General features: G+C 36.8%; 1 protein-coding gene across 1 annotated transcript in view; it reads right to left on the bottom strand.

Annotated features, from left to right (window-relative positions):
* The window catches only part of ITPR1 (inositol 1,4,5-trisphosphate receptor type 1), a 405,812-nt gene that overhangs the window by 210,298 nt on the left and 172,914 nt on the right, over positions 1–22,600 (bottom strand). Inside the window, exons 13-25 of the mRNA XM_044675941.1 lie at positions 22,288–22,387; positions 21,665–21,825; positions 20,286–20,427; positions 19,878–20,036; positions 16,248–16,420; positions 14,895–15,014; positions 13,809–14,003; positions 10,634–10,885; positions 9,406–9,547; positions 8,009–8,162; positions 7,100–7,287; positions 2,572–2,710; positions 963–1,013 (exon numbers count right to left, since the gene is read on the bottom strand). Coding sequence (XP_044531876.1) covers positions 963–1,013; positions 2,572–2,710; positions 7,100–7,287; positions 8,009–8,162; positions 9,406–9,547; positions 10,634–10,885; positions 13,809–14,003; positions 14,895–15,014; positions 16,248–16,420; positions 19,878–20,036; positions 20,286–20,427; positions 21,665–21,825; positions 22,288–22,387 — 1,976 coding nt within the window. The remainder of the gene's footprint in view (positions 1–962; positions 1,014–2,571; positions 2,711–7,099; positions 7,288–8,008; positions 8,163–9,405; positions 9,548–10,633; positions 10,886–13,808; positions 14,004–14,894; positions 15,015–16,247; positions 16,421–19,877; positions 20,037–20,285; positions 20,428–21,664; positions 21,826–22,287; positions 22,388–22,600) is intronic.

Below are 22,600 nucleotides of genomic sequence, written 5' to 3'. Positions count from 1 at the left end.
GCAATATTATGCCATTTTTTCCTTCATAAAACCAATGAAAGTAGGGCTATAAGATAATAAGGATGTCACAATAATCATCATTTCTTTTAAGGAGCCATCTGGTGACTTGCCTAGGATCAGACAGCTCATGACAGGCAGGGTCCCAAGAGCTTTGAAAGACTGCAGGATTCTAGCCAATGTGACTCATCATTACTTAGATGGATGATGATGAAGAAGGTTTCCTCCTTCTTGGCAGAGCAGTTATGGATTGGGGATCTCCAGCTCTTGCCCAGTGGTCATGCCGATTGGATGGAGCTGATTACATCTAGCTGGCTCTAACCACTTGACCACGCTTTCATCTTGCCATGCTATTCCATGTGGTACCCTCCCCTCCATTTTTTCACTTCTTGCTCTGGGAACAGGAATCCAATCAATACTAGCATTATTTCTGCCAAGTGCATACCACTCGTTTGCCCCATAGCTCTGCTCTCAACCCTATGACTTTGCCTCTCCCTATCTTTCATCATCCCTCTCTGTGTCTGTATTAAGAAAGGAAGCAGATGCTGAATGACCACTTGTTTGGCATAGTGGGGATTTCTTTGGTGTATGGGTTGGACTAGCTCAAATTCTGTGATTCTGCGATGCCTGAGGGCAGAAACCATCTCTCTTTTGTAACTGTATCCCCAGTGCTTAGCACAATGCCTGGTTGGCACACAGCAAGCCCTTAATAAAACCCTTTTTACTCATTCTTTCATTCATTTATTCAACCACTCATGAATTCATCCAGCCATCTCTTCTTTCCCTTAGACTTTGCTACCTTGGGTCGTCAGAATTTCAAAGGACACACTAAAGTCAATTTAGCCTACAGAAAATCTGTATTTCCTTTCACTGCAAGAAATAAGGGCCCAGGGACAGATATGAAAGTCCTCTCCTCTAAATCCCAGAAACATTTGTTGCATAATATTGAAAATATACTTTCCTTCCTCCAAAGATTCCCTCAGCTTGCTCCTCAATATGTTCAAAGTCAAGAGCTCCTGAAAAATGAGGAATTTATACATTCATCTCATTTGAGAACATCAACAATATATGACCTCAGCATTTGAAAATATTTTGCCAGAAAGTGATGAGTGAAATTTATTATCAAAAAACAATTTAGACTTAAGTCCCCTGAGGGTGGGGAATTCATTTTTTAACCACGTTCCGTCACCACTAAATAAAATGGTCATCATTTTAACAAAAGAAGAAAACAAAATAAATTGTGACCACACATCATCCCTGGGTTTCTATTCCCTCCCCTCTCCTCCCCACCCCATTTAGCACTAAGTTATAACAGAGATAGCTGCTTCACTGAGTGGGTGTTTCCTGGAGACTGAGGGATTCATTAATCTTCAGGAAATACCCCAGGCCCTCAACTGCTAAAGTATTAGGCAGCTCACCAACTCCTTGATGTCCGGAATCATTTGCTCTTACCCCCAAGCACTTACCAAAAATACCTGTGCCCTTACCCACATGGGAACCAGACATCTTCCAGAATTAGAAGTTACGAAGCAGGCTTTATCCTACCCATGTCATTAAATGCTTCTGTTGAGAAGAGTTTTATGTGACTGCAACTGTTGCTCCATATCACTCTCCCCTCAAAACTTGACCCTTCCTTATGAGAAAGTCATCACCGTGTTCATTTTTAGGGAAGTTTAGGACTAAAAGCCAGTATTTCCCCTGCAATGATATCTTTTATTTTGGGAATCTATATTTGCCTCAAAAGCATCATTCCCAAGCAAGTGAATGCACTTTCTATGGCCACCAAAAGTACCTTTTAGTGGATTCTAGTTTCAGGTAATATTATTACATGGAACATTCCCTAAGGCCAGTAACCTCAAAGAGGAATGACTGTACTCTTCAAGCAATGATAATGGTTCATTAATGCCCATTCTTTTTCAGTTGAGGCCACAAAAATGCCCGAAGTTTCTGTGGAGGAACTATGGCTAGTGAGTACAAAGGCTATAGACAGGGACCCAAAGGTCAATAAGGACACTGGTACTGGTCATGCTGTGGGAGGACAGAAGAAATGTCTGAATGCTTATAGAAGGCTAAAAGGGACAGTCCATAGAAAAGTCTGGTCAGAACTGTGGCACTATGAATTTTCTGGTGATGAAAAAGCCTGGTTTACATAAATGTCAGTTACCAGGAAGCCACCAGGACTAGGGGGAAAGCTGCTGATTTATTCTGAAGAAATGACTAAAATAAATGCATCTTATCTTAATATGTAAAAAAAAACAATGAAGAAAACTTAATCCTCATGATGGAAAAAGGGCTTTTCCCTTTGGACTTGGGCATAAATGCATAATGAAAATACTAAGACTCAAAGTAGGTAAAAAAAAATAACCTAGAAAAAGAGAGGAGAAAAATAGCAGATCTGTTTTTCATCCTTTTTCCAAGGACAGGTGGAAATATTTCATATTGAAGAACCAATAAGGTTCACCACTTCTGAAAAATGAAAACTCAGGCAGTATGCATCTGGCTTTCCACAAGACCAGATATCCATCCCAGACCCCATAATTCCATCTTTGAAGATACACTCTTGGAATAACTGACCTGGTACATTACTTGGTCCCTCTTGGTTGCTGCTTCCTGAGGATGTCTCTGAAGTCTGGGAATTGCTTTCATCAAACTCCCGTTTAAATATACACAGGAGGCATGAGATCCTATAATCCAATCTCACATTCAAAATAAACTGGAGATTCAAGTGGAAATGGAAATAGGTTGGTTATATTCACATACTGCCTTTAACACTCCTCTCTCCCTACTCTCCACAGCTGTGGTACTTGACCTGGGCTTGATTTCAGCCACACCAGACACTCTTAAAACTTAGTGAACCAAATATTTAGCTGGCTTATAAACAGTCAGGTTAATAGAAATGTATTTGGACACAGAATTAAACCATCCCATATCACCTTGGCGTCTTAAAGAATCTTCATTATAAGAGCCACAGGCATGAATGATTAATGTTGAGCCAAATTTTTAAAAAATGCTATTTTGAAATTCAATTCAAATTTAATAGTTGTTAAGGCCCTACTAAGGGCCCTTCAAAAGAAAGGGTGGAATGGGATGCTGAGAAAAATCAGGAGGATCTAGAAAGAAATCCATTTTTTATTAATAAACTACTAGTCAGGTTAGTCAAGTGAGGTATTCTTAAAATCTAATTGTTCCTTGCCACTTAGAGACACATAATGTCAGGTTTTTTCAACGTACTAATCGATTTTGCCAAATTTTTCTCTTCTTCCTCTTTTTCTTTAAAAGAAAAATTCTTTGCTATAAAATATGGTTCTTTGAGAGGGAAGGAGGAAGGATACAAAGTAAAATCTAAGTGATATAAAAACAAAAGATATAAAAATTCTATTTTAAAAATGAAATATTCACATAATAATTCATCCCACCTTCTCTCCCCATCCAGTTGTTTCATTTTTAATCATATCCTCTCACATGACTATCTTTACCCTACATTACAGACTCCGGATTGGCCTTCCTGCCTATAATCTCTCTCCTTTTGGGTCTATTCTTTCCATAACTACCAAAATAATCTTCCCAAGGCACAAGTCTGTTGATGTGACTCCTTTACTTATCCTAAAACCTTCAGTGGGTCCTTTACTACCTATAGAATAGAAGATAAATTCCTTAGCTTGGCATTCAAAGTTTTTCTACAGCATTGCTGCAACTGAACTTCCAGCCTATTTCTCATCATTCTTTTGCCCACACTCTACATTCTAGATGTTTCCTAGTCTCTTTATGCCATTTTCTAATTGTGTATCATGAAAGCCACCTCAGGTTGTCTAAATCTGAATTCTACCAAACTGCTATCCAGTTCCTAGCCTTTAAAAACAACAACAACAACAACATGTTAAATGCTTCCTCCAGGACTTCGGGTCTTTGGGTTTATTGAATCTTATGTTACCGTATTCATTTGTTTCTGTATGTTATATGCCTAATCTGTTTCATTGATTAACCTATTTTCTAACCAAAACCAAATTATTTTAACGATTATTGCTATGTAGTAGAATTTTAGAAATGATATTGATAAATGTTTATTCCTTCTCATTTTGTTCATTATTACTCTTAAGATTTTAATTCTCCATGATATACACTTATTTTTTTTTAGCTCTATAAAATGTTCCTTTGTAGTTTGATTGGTATAGCCCTAAATAACCGAATTAACATATATAGCATTTTTATGTTTATCATATTGTCTTGACCTACCCATGAGCAAATCATGTTTCTCTAATTATATACATCTGTCTATTTCTTCAAAGAATGCTGTGTAGTTAGATTCATATAGTCCTTGGGTTCTTCTTGGTACATATGCCCCCAGATGATTTATATCTTCTATAGATAATCTGAATAGAATTTCTCTTTCTCGCTCTTCGTGCTGGGCTGGGTTTTGTTGGTAACATCCAGGAATTCTGATGATTTCTTACATATCCTATAACTCTGCTGAATTTATCCATTGTTTTAATTTTTTGGTGATACTTTAAGGTTTTCTAAGTAAACCATCATATCTTTAAAAACAATAATTTTTGTTTCCTCTTTTGCTGTCAGTGCCCATGTTTATTCCCTCAATTTTTTTTCTTGTCTTATTGCTCCAGTTGAATTTCTAGAGCTAAATAGTAGTGGTGATAAAAAAAATATCCATGCTTTATTCCTTATATTATGGGAAAGGTTTCTAATTTTTCTCCATTACAGACAGTGTTTGCTCTTTGATTTAGATAGCTATTACTTCCTATATTGAGGAACAGTACATTTATTCCTATGTTTTCTAGAAATCTTAATTAAAAACTAGTACTGGATTTTGTCAAAAGATTTTTTTCAGCTCTGGATATCACATAGTTTTTATTATTTATATCATAAATATGACATATTATAGTTATAGTCTTCCTCATATAGATTCAACCCTGTAATTCTACTATAAACCCAACCTGATTAAAGAATATAATCTTTCTAATATGCTTTTTTGATCTACTTATGAACGTTTATTTAAATTTTTGCTTAGTATTCATTAGGAATACTGATCTGTATTTCCTTGTTTTAGATATCAGAACCATTTTTTATTAAAGAAAGACAATAGAAGGGTATCTTATTATTACAGTTTGTAAAATAATAGAATTAGTTTTTTTAAAATATGTGATACATTTGTAAACCATCTAGTTGTGGAGTTTTTTCTTTGATGATTCCCTTATGACTTCTTCAGTTTCTTTCTCTAATATTGGGTTATTTAAATAGGCTTTTTCTCCTTTTGTTAAATCTGAGAATTTTCTGTTTTTGTAAGTATCCATTTCCTCTAAGTTTGGTTATCATATAATTAGGCAAAATAGCTTCTTATAATTTACTTTATTTCCTCATTATGGTGATTTAAAGCCAAATAATTGTTTGATGGGCAAGAGGACCTGGGTGACAATACAACCAAAGTAACAGATCCAGTATAGGTAGATTTAAAAGAGAAATAGTCTCTCTCATGATACAAACTACCGAGAGGGAAATGGCTAAGCTAGGCCTCATTGTGGATTTAAGTTAGCCATCAGTTTACACCCCCTATAGGAATTGCTTGGAAGAATTATCTTATATTAACTTTGGTTGCATGTGATAAGAGACTCTTGGAAGGGGAAGTGGTACGTTTCTTCTTTCTATGAACAATAATAGTATCCTACTGAATATCAAATGAAGAATTGAAAAATGAGAAAGTCTATTTATTGTTTAGTCTCCAAACTTAGGAGAAACATCTGCCATGGAAAAAGGAGCTAATAAAAAAATATGGTTTGAAATATACTATATCATATTCTCAATAGACTGATAGTGAAGCTGACTTCTTATCTTGTAGAAAAAGGGGTGAATGAAATACAGGAGCAGAATGGAGCATACATTGTCAGTCATGGACAATGTAGTAGTCTGTTTTACTTAATCATATTTTTTTTCCACAAGGGAAGTTTCTATTGGGTGACAGTGAAGAAGCTGTTAGGAAATGATAGGGATGAAAAAAATCACAAAAATTACTTTAGAGAGTGAGACAAAAAGATAGCTATTGTGCTTTAAAAATCAAGTTGATAACATAAGAATTGCTCACTGTTTGGGGAGAAAAAAATTTTAGCCAGACATTTCAAAGGGATTTTCCATAAGAAAATTAATAACTGAGGTTGGTAAATCATATCCCCTCCAAGTTTTAGTAATGAATAAACAGAGATATGACAAGGATGAGTGAAGATCTAAGATGAAACCATGGTAGGACCAGATAGAAGAAGAAACTCAAGTGAGTGTGCTAAAAGTCCTGATGGTCTGAAATTTTTTCTTGTAATAGAGGCAGTTGGACGGAGCAGATGGAGTATGGCATTTGTAGTATGCAAAATTTTAGTTCAAACTCCTTCTTGGACACTTACTACCTATATGACCATAGGCAAATCACATAATCCCTCACTCAGCCTGTTTCTTCATCTAAAAAATGGAGATGATAAAAGGACCTACCTTCATTGAGTTGTAAGGATCAAATGAGATAATGTAGGTAAAGTTTTCTACAAAACTTAAAGTGCTGTGTGTCAACTCTTATTGTGAATAATAATGATAATGATAAATCAGAGAAGAACATAAAACTTAAATGAGTGTTTTAAAAAGAGGAAGTGTACTTTGATCATAACCTGGGTTCAAATCCTAGCTCTGTTACCTGTGTGAGCCTGGACAATAACATAAAACATCTAGAATATAAGCACCTGGAGGACGGGGTCTTATTTCATTTTTTTTGCATCCCTAGAACACATCACAGTGTCTGGCTCTAGTGCTTAATAAATGCTTATCAACTGACTAAATACATTATCCCCTTGAACATGATTCAAAGTCACTTAAAAATTTCTGAATCTGAACTTCCTCATGTATAACATGAGAATAATCAACAAGCTGATCTCTAAGGTAACTTCTTCTTCTTAATCTATGATACCATGAATTGTCATTCAAGGAAACATCAGATGAATTCTCAGCCCTTCCATCCTATCAAGGCAAGAATTCTAAGGTTCCCCAACATGGAAAAGATTCCATTTTTCAAATGTTCTTCAGCCCTTAGGGTCCCTCATTGACTAGTAGGAGGTACCTGAAGAATCTCAATGATCTTCAACTTGGTGTCCATGACCATGATATCTTCTTTCTCAGGCTCTGCTTGTTTCACATTCCCTTCAGGTGCAGCTGCCATGGGAGTCATGGGCAAAAACCCTCCTCCCCTGAGAACAACCTGAGTCATCAACTCTCCAACTCCATGGATGGACCTCATCACATTACTGCCTGGAGAAGAGAAAGGACAATCCTAAAGTTATGACCCCATCTCTAGAGGTTTTTCCTTGGAGGGTTGAGATTGGACATTTGCCTTTACTAGTGGGAGTCTCACTATATCCTTCACTATCTTCCTTCCCAGGTTGGCAAGTTTCCAATCAAAGAAAAAGGTCTTTGGTTCTTTTAGATGATCAGTATACATCTGTTCCAGGATACTAATTCAATCTAAGTGACATGAAAGATAGTCATCCCAAGCCCAAATACGCGATTACTTGATTTACTTTAAAGATATCATAATTCTTAATGGAAACACTCTTCTTCAAACTACTGACTGCCTATCCAGGAAAGACATCACAGGACACTCTCCCCAACCAAAAAACTCCAAAAGTAATATGATGCATGACACCAGCCTACAATCTAATCTAGTTGAGGAAACAAGACACACCTTGAGTAAGAATAAAATATCATTATATATTCATAAGATAAAGTGAAGTTCAGAAAGAATTTTTTATTATGACAATTGTATAATCAAATAATCTTCCCCCAATACTATTATTAAAATATATATTATTTGTTACATTCATCTTTAAAAAATTTTGAGTTTTGATTTCTTTCTCTCCCTCCCTCCAATCCCTCTCCCACCACTGAGAAGGTAAGCAATATGGTATCAATTATACACAGAAATCTTGCAAAATATATCTCCATATTAGCCATCCTGCATTTATAGCCTTACCTTTATTCTCTTCTCCTTTTGCCATTTTGCTAATAGGGAATATAGTAGTAACATGTACACAATCTAAGATAGCCAGCAGGATCTTGGTTAATCGTAAGAGGTCAGAGAAGTTGTAGAAACCAAAATAGATGAGATTTCTGGCCAAGTTTACAACCTGTTTTTTAAAAAACAATTAAATAGTTTGAAAAAGAATATTAAACAGAGTTTATCCTGCCTTACTCTGTCTGAATCTAATTCCTGGCTCATAATATAGTTTTGTTTTGTTTTTAACCCTTAACTTCTGTGTATTGGTTCCTTGGTGGAAGAGTGGTAAGGGTGGGCAATGGGGGTCAAGTGACTTGCCCAGGGTCACACAGCTGGGAAGTGTCTGAGGCAGGATTTGAACCTAGGACCTCCCGTCTCTAGGCCTGACTCTCAATCCACTGAGCTACCCAGCTGCCTCCTCATAATATAGTTTTGTAAAAATTATTGACTTTGTGATGGCAGAAAAAACTCTATTCCGTTTACTTTTACAACTTTTCTGAAATGAGCAAGACACTCCAAGGGAAAAAATGGTCAGAAATGCCTAACTAAGGAAGCTGCAAGTTGTTCATCTTACTTGATTGTATTATATTTGATAACATGAGGAAAAATGCTGACTTATTCATTTGATATGATTTCCTTTAATATAGTTACATCTTAGACATGGTACTTGCTGATTCTAAGTTTTCTGGAATCTCGGCAGAGAGATTCTTATCAAAAAGTAAAAGATCAATACTAGATCTTGAAAATATAACTTAAAAAAAAACCCTTACCTTCTATCTGTGTATTGTTTCTGCGTAATGGTTCCAAGTCAGAGAGTGGTAAGGGCAAGGCTATGGGGGCTAAATAGTTTGCCCAGGGTAACACAGCTAGGAAGGGTCTGAAGCTAGATTTGGACCTAGGACCTCACATCTCTAGACCAGACTCTCAGTTCACTGACCCACCTAGCTGCCCCTGGATATAACTTTCAACACCCAATAAGCTACTGCATAACTTAATAGTAAATTTTATGAGAAGAAAAAATGTAATATGAAAATTTATATGCTTAAAGGAAGAGTCTTGCTTAAAACACTCATGGTGTTTCACTTCTATAAAGACAAGGTACATTTTTCAGCTCTGCCATTTGTATACTTTAATTCAGAACACACATTTAGCTCTTTTATTAAATCTATCATTGGACAAAGCTTCGTGTATTTGTTTTTTAAAGACAATTCTATCTTTATTCAGGAGCAAATTTAAACTAGTGTCTCTATACTACCACTACCAAGAATAGGGTTTAAAATAAAACTTAGCAATCAAATTAATGTGGATATTTTCCAATTCACCTCTTACTAAAATGTCTACTAAAGATCTGGTATTTTAAATTCTGCCATTACCTCGAATGTGAGCTTATTTTTCTCTTTATCAGAGAAGGGAAATCTCTGACAAACAACATCTCTTAAATATTCCTCCACAAATTCCATAGTCTGAGCAAATCTCTCTTTAATTTCATCTTTGGATGTTCCACTGCTATCATAGCTGGGAAGAAAAAGAAAATGTAAGTCTTTGGGCTGAAACTCAACAAAGATTATTATCTTTATTATGCTTCTTTTCAAATTACTGAAGTGAAGAATAAAATTTTACACTAATTTAGCAAAACACCTCACAAATACAATTCTTTAAGAACTAACATTCTTTAAATTACATATTTCCAGATATTTTTACATGGAAATTTGATAGTACTCTGAGAAATTAATATGATTGAAAGTGACTTTTCAAGAATATTAAGTTAAATATGTTTTTTAATTCAAATAACATTTAACTCAGACATAGCAGGCACCTTAGAGCAATTATAGGCATAATGTAGTATGGAGTGTGGCTTGTTTTTCACTCTCTCAAACACTTACAGACACTGGTTTATCATTACCAGTGTTAAAGTCAGTTAGTCTTCAAATGATTCCTTTTTAAAAAATATATATGCCAGGTTTTGACAAACATTTAAAAATAAAAACCTAGAAATCCTATTTTGTGAAAAATTTCTGGGATTACATGTTAAGTACACTTCAAAAATGTTTTGTTTTTTTTTAAATGCAGTGCTCAGTGATAATTTGCCTCCTAAATGTTAATGGTCCCCATTAAAAAGGTACTAATCTAAAGATGAAAATGTTCATCTACTGACAGTACAAAATTTGATTTGAAATATTCCCACTTTAGATCCAAAAGTCCATTATAATAATTCTTGCAACAAAAAATTCTGTGGAATGGTGAAATTTTGCAGGCTCACTATTTAAAGCCAAACTATCTTAACTTTTTTGCATTTACTCTCTTTATATTTATTCTGAAAAAAGTTATGCATGTATATGTTGTTTCCCAGCTTAGAATGTATATTCTTTTGGGATTAGAATTATTTCATCATTTCAACTGCCTGAAATACAACAGGCCATCAAAAATGCTCATTGATTGACTGGTTTTTAAAATGCAAAGACTTCTCCCAACTATTCAGAAGCAATTTGGACTTGTAAAGTTGACTTGTTTTTTTTTTGTTGTTGTTGTTTTTCTGATCAGGATCTAAAAGGATTAAAACAAATATAGATTGTTCTTGGTTGGAAAACAAAGCAAGCTTACTCATCAATCGCTATTTCCGAAGGGATCTCTGACCACAGGCGGGCATATTTCACAGGAGTAACCTGTTCCTGAGGGTCTCTGTCCACATGCATATGGAGCATCAGTCGGCAGAACGATGCTCTCAGATCATAGGGCAAGTTCTCATCAGACATACATCGAAGAATGAGGTCTACGTCAAGTTGACCGGATATTTCATTGATGGCCAGATATTGTCTGTCTAAACACATCCTAGCAAACAGGTTCAGCTGATACCTTGTGAAGAGGAGAAGAAGAAATCCATTTTTTCAGAAGTTCTGCAGTAAGCAACAAGTTCAGAAATGTTGTAATTGTGTCACCAGGTGGCACAATGAACAGAGTGCTGGGCCTGGAGTCAGGAAGATTTGAGTTCAAAACCAGTTTCAGGCAATTTGGGTAAGTCACATTTACAAAAGAGGCAACAAGGAGACTTAATGGTTAAAGAGCTGGGTCAGGAGACAGGAAGACCAGAGTTCAAATTCTGCCTCCAATGCTTCTGACAATTCACTTTATGTCTGCCTTAGCTTTCTCAAGTATAAAATGGGAATAATAACAGCACCTACCTCATAGGATGTTTTGGTTAAATGATTAATTTGTAAAAAAAAAAGCACTTAGCATAGTGCCTAGCACAATCATTAGAAATTATTATTAACATAGGTACAGAAATATATCTATGTATACAAGTTTTGACATCTCACATATTCTTTTCAAACAACTTAAGAATCATCCATTCCCAATAAAATTGTTGTCATTATTAGAAAGGTACTTTCTTAATATTTTTGGAATAAATGATCTCAGCACTTAATGGCTGCAACTTAGAAAACCATAAGGCTTAAAGTTTATTGGCAAAAATCTTCTGCCATACTATGTCTAAGAGGGAAATCCCAATGCTTCATAAGACAGTTCCCCTCTTCAATGTCACCTTCTTTATCCTTTTTCACAGCACTATATGGAAGTAATTCATCCTCAAACCCTTCACATTATCCCACTTGCCCATGTTCTCAAGGGTGGATTTATTGTATTGAGCTTTATGGCTTTTTTTGTCTTTTGCATTGGTGTCTGGTGTTTTTAATTCCTCAAATTTGAAAAAGATTCAATTGCTACTAACATCCTATACTAAATTCTTGTCCCAAAATCTCATTGTGATGTAGATGCAAGCTTAGAGTGTTAAAAACTAGCCTAAAAGCTAAAAAACTCAGATGGGTCCTTTGCCAAGTTGTAAAGGGCTTTTGGTATGAGAATAATGATGGGTTCCAACCATAATAGCTAACATTTATACAGTACCTAGTATGTGTCAGATACCATGCTAAATTCTTTATTTTTTTAAACTCCTACCTTCTGTCTTAGAATTGATACTAAGTACTAGTTCTTTTTTTTTTTTTTAAACCCTTGTACTTCGGTGTATTGTCTCATAGGTGGAAGATTGGTAAGAGTGGGCAATAGGGGTCAAGTGACTTGCCCAGGGTCACACAGCTGGGAAGTAGCTGAGGCTGGATTTGAACCTCGGACCTCCCGTCTCTAGGCCTGACTCTCAATCCACTGAGCTACCCAGCTGCCCTTAAGTACTAGTTCTAAGGCAAAAGAGCAGTAAGGGCTAGGCGAACAGGGTTAAGTGACTTGCCCAGGGTCAGATAGTCAGGAAGTATCATGTCTGTGGCTAGATTTGAACCCAGGACTTCCTGTCTCTGGGCTCTCAATCCACTGAGCCACTAGTAGCTGCCTCTGTTGCAATTGTTCTGTCACTTGATTTTTTACAACTCTGAGAGGTAGGCACTATGAATTAATAATTCATTATAATTATATTAATTTTTATTTAATTCACATTTGTCATTTATAGACATGCCTGCTTAAAAGCAGAGATACTCAGGAATCTTTTTGGTCAATCCAACTCCAGAAGACATTTATTAAAATGGTGATCTCCATCACAGTAGAGAGAGCAGAAATCCACGAAGACTTTGTTGAGTTTTTGAGTAGGACTCACCTAGCTCTTACAGCTTGATTGAAGCTTCTAGTTGACCTGAGAGGCATAGGCTCACTAGGGCTGCTAAGAAATCCAATTTAATTGTCTAAGTCTGTGACTAATGAAAGCCAGGGGTAGGATCTGGATCCAAACTGGAGCAGAGGCTCTCCCCTGAACCAGGCTAAGCTGCTATCTCTGTGAAGATAACATCTGATATTTATGTAGCGCACCGATGTTTACAAAATGTCTTACACATATCTTACATGTATCACAGGGGAAGCAACATAGTTAAAACAAAAACAAAAACTCTTAATACTAGGGTAAGGGTTCTTAACCTTTCTTTTGTGTCATTACTTCCCCGATCAGAATACAATTTTCAAATTGTTGAAGGAAAAGATAAATTTCAGTGACAAGTTAGTGAAAATAAAGATATCATTTCTCCCATCCAAGTTCAAAAGAGCCTCTGAAATGTTTCTACAGACCATGTGTGGACCTCAGATCCAGAACTTCTGCTCCTTAGTCAGAGGACTCGAGTTCAAATCTGTCTTCTGATGCTTTCTATGTGAACTTGGGCAACACCTTTGACTGGGGTCTACTCAGTTTCCTCATCCGTAAAATGAGGGGATTGGAGTAGGTGGATTCAAAGGTCCCTTCCAGCCCCAGATCAGGATTCAAGGATTGCCTTTGTCAAAATGACTGTGTGAAGTAGTAGAAAAGGTTTCATTATCCCTTTTTGACAGATATTTTTATTATTCATTATCTATTTATTATTTATTTATTTAATATAATAAATAGTATTATAATTTAATAATACTTAACCATATATTATTTATTAACTAAATAATATTATTTATTTAACATGTTTAAAATGTATTATTTATGTATTATTTAACAGAGGATACATATTCAGAAGAAAAATATCTTATCCATGTCACGGAGAGAGTAACTACTGGAGATGGAACTCAAATCCAAGTCTCATCTGACTGCAAGTCCAAAGCTTTTCCTCCTCCTACTATGCTGCCTCTCCTATTCCAAATTAATTCGACAGTCCTGAAATGAACACCAAGCTGGTTTTATGGCATTATGAGACCTACAGATAACCCTGTGCCTTTAGAGAGTGAAAACAATGAGCGTGTGAGAATTTCAACTCTGACCCTGATCCCTCCAACCTCTGGGATTCCCACGTCAGGATCTGATCACCTGTAGTAGCTGAGGACATCCCGATCTTCTTTTTGCCCTTCCTTAGCATCCTGAGCCAGCTCCCGGACACTCTTACTGCGAATCTCCTTGTTGCTGTCTCTCCAGAACAGCCAAACCTCCTCCTCATCTTCTCCAGCTTCCAGAGGATTTTCACCAGTGGACACTCCTTCGAACTCAAAACGAGAAAGAACCAACCTAGATAATGAGGAGACAAAAAAAACCAGTATCAGCAATGTCAGCTCAGTGGTTAACCACTCTGCCTCTGGAGGTGTTCTAAACTCCATCGTTGACAAGAAAACAGGGCTTTGGTTCTCTATCTGTTCCAGGACACAGCCCGGAAGATGAGCTAGGCACTTGCAACTCAAATATAATAACCTCACCCTACCAATGCCCAGGACCTACATATAACCCCTTAGATTATGCCTGGGAAACATTTAAACAGCCTAGGGTCCACAACAAATTAGATCACGCTTGGGAGACATTAAACATCCCACCCACAGTTATCTTAACAGAATATTTAGAGTTAAAAATTAAAACTACAAACCCCTATCTTATCCCAAGTGAAATCCTTTTTCAGGACAGATCTCCTTTATATAGATCAGCTATCACCAATGCATAGTGCCATGTATGTTAAGAAAAAAATGTCAGGATGACATTTTAGGAATCTCTTTTTAAGTATAGTATAGTCACAGTGAATAAAAATTACTTCCTTCCAGAACTAAAGATGCTTAACATTTTTGCACAATTGTAAATACTTCACATTAAACTTGAACGGCCAGGAAATGCTCACATTTTAATTGGTATCTCAACTGAGTCTGGCTAAATGAAAACAGTGGCACCATCTTGAAGAAGAGACTAAACTGAATGTTCTGCATGCAAATTAGTAAGCTAGCACTTTCCAAAAGAAACATCCAATACCATCCTATTTTGGATAATTATACCTCCCACCAACTTTGCTTCCTTCAGGGGCTTGGATTCATTGTTTGTGATGCTTGAGCAACATACATTGGCTGGAGTTTTCTAGGACTTTCTTGGTCTAAACTCCCATCTCTCCAATAGCCTTAACATCACCAGATTGCAACTCACTTAGTCTCAATCAGTATGTCGGCATTAGTTGGATTCAGCACCGCTTTACAGATCAGTTCTTGGGTCACCGGAATTGACTTGTTCATGGACACACACAGGTCAGAGAGGTAATCTAAGAATCTATTAGGAAGTAGAAAACATAGAAATGGACATTCTCTTCAGAAACAAGAATTTTTTTTTTTCCATTTAAGACTCAGGTTTTGAGCCACACTGAAAATAGCTAATGATAACAGCTAATATTTGTATAACGTTTTTAAGATTTATCACACAAAGAAATGCTTCAAAGGTAGATCAGCTGGGGGCAGTGAGGTGACTCAGTGGAATGAGAGCCAGATTAGAGGTCCTGGGTTCAAATCTTCCCTCAGGCACTTCCTGGCTGTATAACCCTGGGCAATCTCTTCTGCTTTGGGACCAATAGTTAGTACTAATTATTCTAAGACAGAAGGTAATAAGCGTTTTTTTTGTCATTGTTGTGTGTGTGTTTGTTTTTTTAATTGGATTGGCCTGCACAGCAAGCTCTAACAGAAGCTAAAATGGTGAGTGTCCTTAGTGTCCCCACTGCCCACTAATATTACTAGAAACTCAAGGTCTGGGCAAAGGAAGGAAGAATTTAAAGGAGAGAAAGAAAAGCAAAATGGAAGACAAGGATGAATTCAGAATGGAGTTGAGAGAGAGAAGAAAGAGGTATGTAAAGTCATAGATTTAGAACCAGAAGGGACTCTGGATGACTTAGCCCATCCATCTCATTGTAAAAATGGGGAAAATAAGATTTAGAGAGGAAAAATCATTTATAAAAGCAGGAAGTCCAAAAGCCTAGATTCACTCTTAGGACTCTGACTTCCAGATCCAGTATTCTCTGTTCTACTTCTCCCTCATATGGAAGGAAGTATCAGAGTCCCACCATCCATTATCTCAGATTCCCTCATTAACTATACCAGTGTCCCTGGCTACCTAACTCTGGTCTAGTCAGTGCCCGTATAAGTAGCCTTGAAGTAAATTTTAAAAAATTGAAATGGCCTCTATGCATTTGGCATCATTTAGTAATTAGTATGGTGACTGGCATGTGAACCAGCCAAGTAATAATTCACTTTGGCCACCGTAATATCACCTCCTGGTAAGAGGTCTCTATGGAACGATGACTCCCTCTGGCTTCCTAAGCATGAGAGTCTGACAAGTGGCTTGGAAAAAATCCAAAAGGGAATTATTAGCCTCATGAAGACCAGGCCTTGGTAACCTCAGGGAAACAGAATTGAAGAGAACTAAGTTCCCCTTGTCCAGGTGAGTTCCCTAGCTTAAAGGCTGCACAGCTGCAGTCTCTCACTGACTGTCCCCATAGCTTTGGGTCCACCTCACCTGGGCTCCCGGTTTTTTCTCACGAGACTGACAAAGGTGTCGATCTCGGCGGCAGTGATGTGCTTCTCCAGGAGTTTCCGATTGTTGTGAAGCAGAGCTGTAATCGTATCTTCAGCCAGAACATCATAGCCAATTTGCTTCTGCATAAAGCCAAACTGCTTGGCGATGTACTCCTTTAGGAGAGAGGGGTCAGAGAAAACAAAAGGCATCTGTAATCATGTTCACGATTTAAAAAAAAAAAAAAAAGACACTGATTTACTGACCAGAGTTGAAATTTCTAGGGAAAGTGAAGTTACTGCCCCCAGAATTTTATTCTGGGAATAATATACCCCCCCATGTGACAGCTAAACTGTTCTCACATCCCATATTTTACTAGATCTGCCAAATGAATAGAATTGAGCAAAACACCATATAATACATTCAGATAGGGGTGTTTCATTATGTGCACAGTTTGAATTTTAAACTGGTGGCAATTTGAAAAGGTCAGACTTTGTTTATTAGCTCTGAATTTATTACTAATTCAGGAGAACTTAACTGGGGCTCTTTGCTCTGTTCATTCCAAGTAAATGCATGCTAATCCCATTTGAACCCTTTTGAACAGGCTTATTCCAATTATTCCCTCTCAAAGACCCATGAAATAATTGAAATAAATGTCTGTGATTATCTTTATTCGGTAGCAATAGTCATAAAAATAACTCCTTTGTATGTTGCTTTCAAGTTTGTAGAACATTCTTATTATAATTAGGTACTATAAATCTCAGCAACCCTATTTTATAAATGTGGAAATTAAGGCTCAGTGAGGCAAAAAGACTTGCCTTACATCACATAACTAGTAAATAACAGTCATGATTTGAACTTGGGTCTCTCCTGATTGTTCCACTACACTATGATCTTTCCTGATATACTGGGGCAGGAGTTCTTAACCTGGGATTCATAATCCTGTTTTTAAATGCTGTGATAGCTGTATTTTAAAATAATTGGCTTCCTTTGTAATCACAGAGGCGATTATAGTGGCAAATATAGAATAGAGTGCTCAAGACCTGGATTCAAATCCAGCCTCAGACATTAACTAGTTGTGTGACCCTGGGCAAGTCACTTAACCTCAATTTGCTTCAGTTTCCTCATCTGTAAGATGGGGGAAATAATAGCACCTACTTCTCAGGAATATTGTAAGATCAAATGAGACAATAATTTTAAAACACTTAGTATACTCCCTGGTGCATAATAAGCACTATATAAATGTTAGCTACCATCATCATCAACACCATCATCATCAACAACATCATCATTCCTTGAATCTTATTTTATACATTGCCTTAAGAAATCCATAAGATTCAACAGACTGCTAGAGGCGTCCATGGCACAAAAAAATGCTTAAAAAAATCTCTGTTCTAAAGAAACATTTCTGATGTTCTATCAGAATGTCAATTTACCTTTACTGAAATAATGCCTAAACTGGACCACCATGGTCCCTAATCTGAAGACTTGAATAGAGTAGATAACAATTTTTCCAAGACCATCTGCATAAAGACTTTGCCCATTCTGTTAAACTCTAATTATGGATATACAGTGATCTCTCACCTATTGTGGGAGTTACATTCCAAAGATCCCTGCAATAGGTGAAAATCTGTGAAGTAGCAGCATTATATTTATTTTATTATTTATGTATATTTTAAGACTTTATGAACTCTCCTATAAACCTTTTCCACATTCTTATTAATCTTGCCATACTCTTATAAACACTGAGCCACTCAGCGCCCAGGATACAGAACACAGCACTATGGCTTGTTGCCTTTCATTCCATCAGCAATAGTGTGCCTGGCAAACTTGCACAAGCAATACCTGTAATGGCATACTGCATTTCCATTGTGTACAGTATGGTATTCATCCTCAAAATCCCTCGATACAACAAAAACTCCACATTACAGAATTAGATATAAATTTTTTAAAAACCTGCAATACAGTGAAGCTGTGATATAGCGAAGGATGACTATACACCCTGGAAATAGACATCTTTTTCCATTATAACACAGTGGTGACTTTGAATTCTTGAAGGCTATGCCCATAGAATGAAACTCCCAGAAATCTCCAAAGAGGTGGAAGGAATCAGAGGAGGAGTTACAGATGGACAGAATAGCCATCATCTGAGGAACTCTCTTAACTATGTTTGGAGAGTTTTCACTTATACCTAACCAACTTACATCATAGGACTGATGAAAGGCTCAAGTGAGCTAAAGCATGTCGACTTTTTCCATCATGGTTCCACTATGGCATGGGTTGGCATAAGAAATTAAATCAGAATTTGGGAGGAATTCTGAGGAAGTTGTGAATGGCACACAGAAAAAGTTTAGAAATTTAGGGATTAACCCAAAATTTACAATAAGGTACTGTAACACCCCATAAAAGAAAAGAAAAAAATTCAACTTCTCTGGTGTGATGGGAGGACCAAAAAAATTTGTGCCTATTTTCTAGATGGGGGAAGCATGTCCCTCCCCCTGAGATGTGGAAGAGATAACTCTTCTTTAGAAAACTTGAATTGCTAAACCAGATATGGCACAAATTCAGGCATGAATTCGGCATAATTTATTTTATTTTCCTCATAGATTATATTCTGGCAAAAGAAATCTAAAATGCAAATGATCCAGACAAAATAAATCAAAAGATTCAACAAAATAATGAGCAAAGTTAGACTTGTATGATTTTATAGTTGACTTATGAAATTAAGTAAAGGTATATTCAAAATGTTCACTGATTATCACATTTCAAAGGAATTGCTTAAGTTCATTCTTCCTAAAAATGGTAAAGGAAAAAAAAACTTTTATTGTGCAGTAAAAAGGTTAAATTTAAATCCAGATGTAATGGACCAAAAATTTCATTTTGCATGAAAAAGTTTATATCTGAACAAATCTGATGAATCACATTTACCAGCCCAGAATTCTACCAGACTTGTGCCAGGTTCAAGATGAAGGGAAACTACAGTAGTTGATTGGGAACAGAGGTGAAGAAAAAGAAATGAAAGAAACATTCCCACATATTAAAAGATATAGTGAATGCCATCCTTAAGAGTTCAGAGAACCTAGGCTGACCCAGGGTTCAGATTTTGCCTCTGACACTTAAAATCTGTTTGAACCTAAGCACGTGAATTATTCTCTTATTGTCCTAGGCAACTCTTTAAGACTATAAAGCTGCATTGGGAGGGGGTTTTCTCCCCAAGAGCTCCTGATGCCAGTGAAATATCACTTTGGGAAACAAACAAAAAATTCCAAAGTTTCGGTATGTTAAAGACTTTTTTCTTCCAAGTCTTATGAGAAGATACCATGAACACAATGTAAAGTTCCACAAAAAATCAGGATGAAATCAAGTCAAGTAGAATGATAGTTTTCAGGGGATTTTCATCAAGGTTCTTGCCTTAAATGCCGTCTAGTGTCTGGGAAAGACTCAGCACCTCCCTAGGAATAAACCAAGAAACTCGGGCTAAGTGAGGAAGTCAAACCTCTACCCGATCCATTAAGGGAAAAATCTATGTGGTGTATTAATTTGACCAGGCAACCGTTTCATTTAGGAAGTCAAGCCCAGTGAGCAAATTGCACCACCATTCAACTGCTCATCAGATTCCAGCCTGTTCCGCACCTGGTTCTTTCTGTAGTCTTGTTGCGAATGCCTTAACACCCTGTAGCACAGCCGGCAGATATGTCGGAAGGGAGCGTGCCGCTGGTCCCCTAGCTCCTCCAAACGCAGCATTGGTCCATCTCCACAGTCTGTAAATGGGGCCTGCAGTAGCTTGAAAATCTGTAAGATGTTTTAGCAAGTGAAAATGGAAAATGATACTGTCATTACCTTTGAGAGGCTACACTTTACATTTGTTTCTAAATGGCCCAAAAGCAGATATTGGAATTTAGCAAGTCAAAAGTAACTGGGCACCCCCTGAGTATGAGATGTTCTACAGTCAGCAGCTAGAAATCATGTAAGGACCTCTCTAGGAAGAATGACTTCCATTCATTCTTCACAAACTTTCCCATGTCATGGAGCCCAGCTAACCTGCTTGAGAATATTCTGTTCTCTCATCAGTTTCTGGCGTTCTCTATTAGGTTTGGAGAACACGACTTCAAGAACATCTTGACCTGAATTAGTTCCACCAGTGACAAAGTAAACTAGGTCTTCAAGCAGCTTGGTCACCGATCTAGAGAAGAAATCAGAATCACACACTATCAGAGTTGGGAGGAACCCAAGAAGGCATTTACTCAAACCCATATCTCAACAGGAATTCCCTACTATCCAGACTCTGTTCAAAGACCTCTAGTAAAAGAGAATTCATTAGAACCTCCAAGGGAGCCCTCTTTATTTTTGCAAAACTTTATGGTTTCGGAAGTTTATTTATATGAAGCCTCAATCTTTCTCTCTGACATTTCCAACTATTGCTCTTAATTCTGTTCTCTGGGGCCAAGCAGAACAAGCTAAGACTTCTTCAACACAATAGATGTATTCAAATACTTGAATCCACATGGCACTCTCATTTTGCCAGACAAAAACTTCCTGCAGGAAGCCAAAGACAATTATAAATACTTCAAATATCTGAGGAGTATTTGAAGTATCTTCTCCTTTCTTCCTCCAAGTTTTCTCCTGTCTAAATATTCCTAGTTCCTTTGGTTACTAGAGACCTTCAATGACAAGTATATTATAAATTGAAAACAGAAAGTTTTAAACAACAGCACGCTCAAATAAGAAGCAACTCACCAGTTATATATGGTGGGGTGTATGGGTTTAAAGGTATTAAAAACATATATACATATATATCAATTTTTTCTATCAATAAAAAAGTAATGTGTTTATAGTTAGTTCTTTATTATGCACATATAGATTATCCAATTGGTAAATTACCAGCAACAACATTTTAATCTCTTTTGAGTCAACAACTTAGTAACCAAGTTCCTAATCAATAAATCTTCTGAAATTAGAGGTTCAGAACTGAGCAGGGAGGGGAAATCACATCATTATGGATTTCGAGATGAAACGAACCTCAGAAGCCACTCAAGTCCAACTGCTTCGTTTTATAGATTGGGAAACTGAGGGACAGAGATGGTAAGTGACTTTCACCAAGGTCATATAACTAGTAGGTGGCAGAGTTGGGTTTCTGACTTCAAATATACTTTCCATTCTACCCTCCTGCCTTTCAGTACTGAAAATTAAAAGTTTAACTCACCAACGATTTTTAAGATTACAAGGATCTGGTTAAGAGTCAGTGATCAGGTTCATGAGGACCTCGGCTCTCTTTATAAGTGGTTTCAGGATTACAAGGTGACTTGTGAGAAGAAGTTACAAGGGTGCCATGATTGTATACTCTAGTCCACTTAAAGGTAAAGAATTATATGTTCTATGGAAAAGAGAAAATACATTCCTTTATTTCTCGATCCGTTTACCTTCTTTCATTCTGTGTAATAGTCCCTTTTTCCAGCTTTCCAGCAATGGATCCCAAAACCTTGCTGGCATCATTGGCAAAGTCCAAATCTCGAACCTCAGCAGGAGACACCGGAACTATGGCAAAAGCTTCCTTGTCTTCCTTCACGGGAGATGTGCCAATCTGAAAAATTCAAGAAAATCCAAGATACAAAAGGGTTAAGAGGTCAGGCAGTGAAATTTCTTTTGGCTTACTATATAAAGAAATGGAAATGGCAAAATTTTTCATGGTGCCTTATATTTAAATATCAATTGGAAATTTAATAGCCTTCAAGTTTACAAGTCAAAAACATTGTTAGCAGCCAAAACTGTTCTTAAGACAGGCATGAAAATTCAGATAATTGCATAAGCTTAAAGACCAGAAGCTAAACTAAATGGTCTCATTATTTCTATAGCTTTGAGCTTGCTTCACTCCAGGTCTCTCTGAAGAGAATTCTTTAGGAGAACTCTAGTTTGGCCATGTTGAAGTTGGTCATGAATCAACAAAACTTGACAGGTTGGTATGTTTCTCTTTTGGACACAATGAAACCCTTTCATTGGGGATCAACCAAAGACCCAAAGTCAGCAGCCAAGTTTGCAGACTTACTTTAAGCATCACCGGTTTTTCTTCTTCCTTGTCAATGGGGATATTTGTGCTGTGAACCCAGGTATTAGTGCACAGGTGTCTGAGCCTGACATAGGAGTTTCTAAAGGCAAACAAAAATGTTTTTAGGGCCTTTTTTGTAATCATCATGTCTCAAAATATTCCAACAGATCCTTCCCCAAAAATAAATTTACTGTTGTTGTTGTTGTTGTTTGGGGGGAGTTTTTGCCATATACATGCGTAAAAGAGATTTTTTAAAGGACCTGGTAGTACTGTGTGTTGGTGGGTACTCAATACCTATCAATTTATGATAATG

This window comes from Gracilinanus agilis, chromosome 1 (assembly GCF_016433145.1).
Source record: "Gracilinanus agilis isolate LMUSP501 chromosome 1, AgileGrace, whole genome shotgun sequence".
In the NCBI taxonomy this organism is placed as follows: domain Eukaryota; kingdom Metazoa; phylum Chordata; class Mammalia; order Didelphimorphia; family Didelphidae; genus Gracilinanus; species Gracilinanus agilis.
The sequence above is the reverse complement of the archived record's forward strand: the minus strand, read 5'-3'. Positions and strand labels throughout refer to the sequence as shown.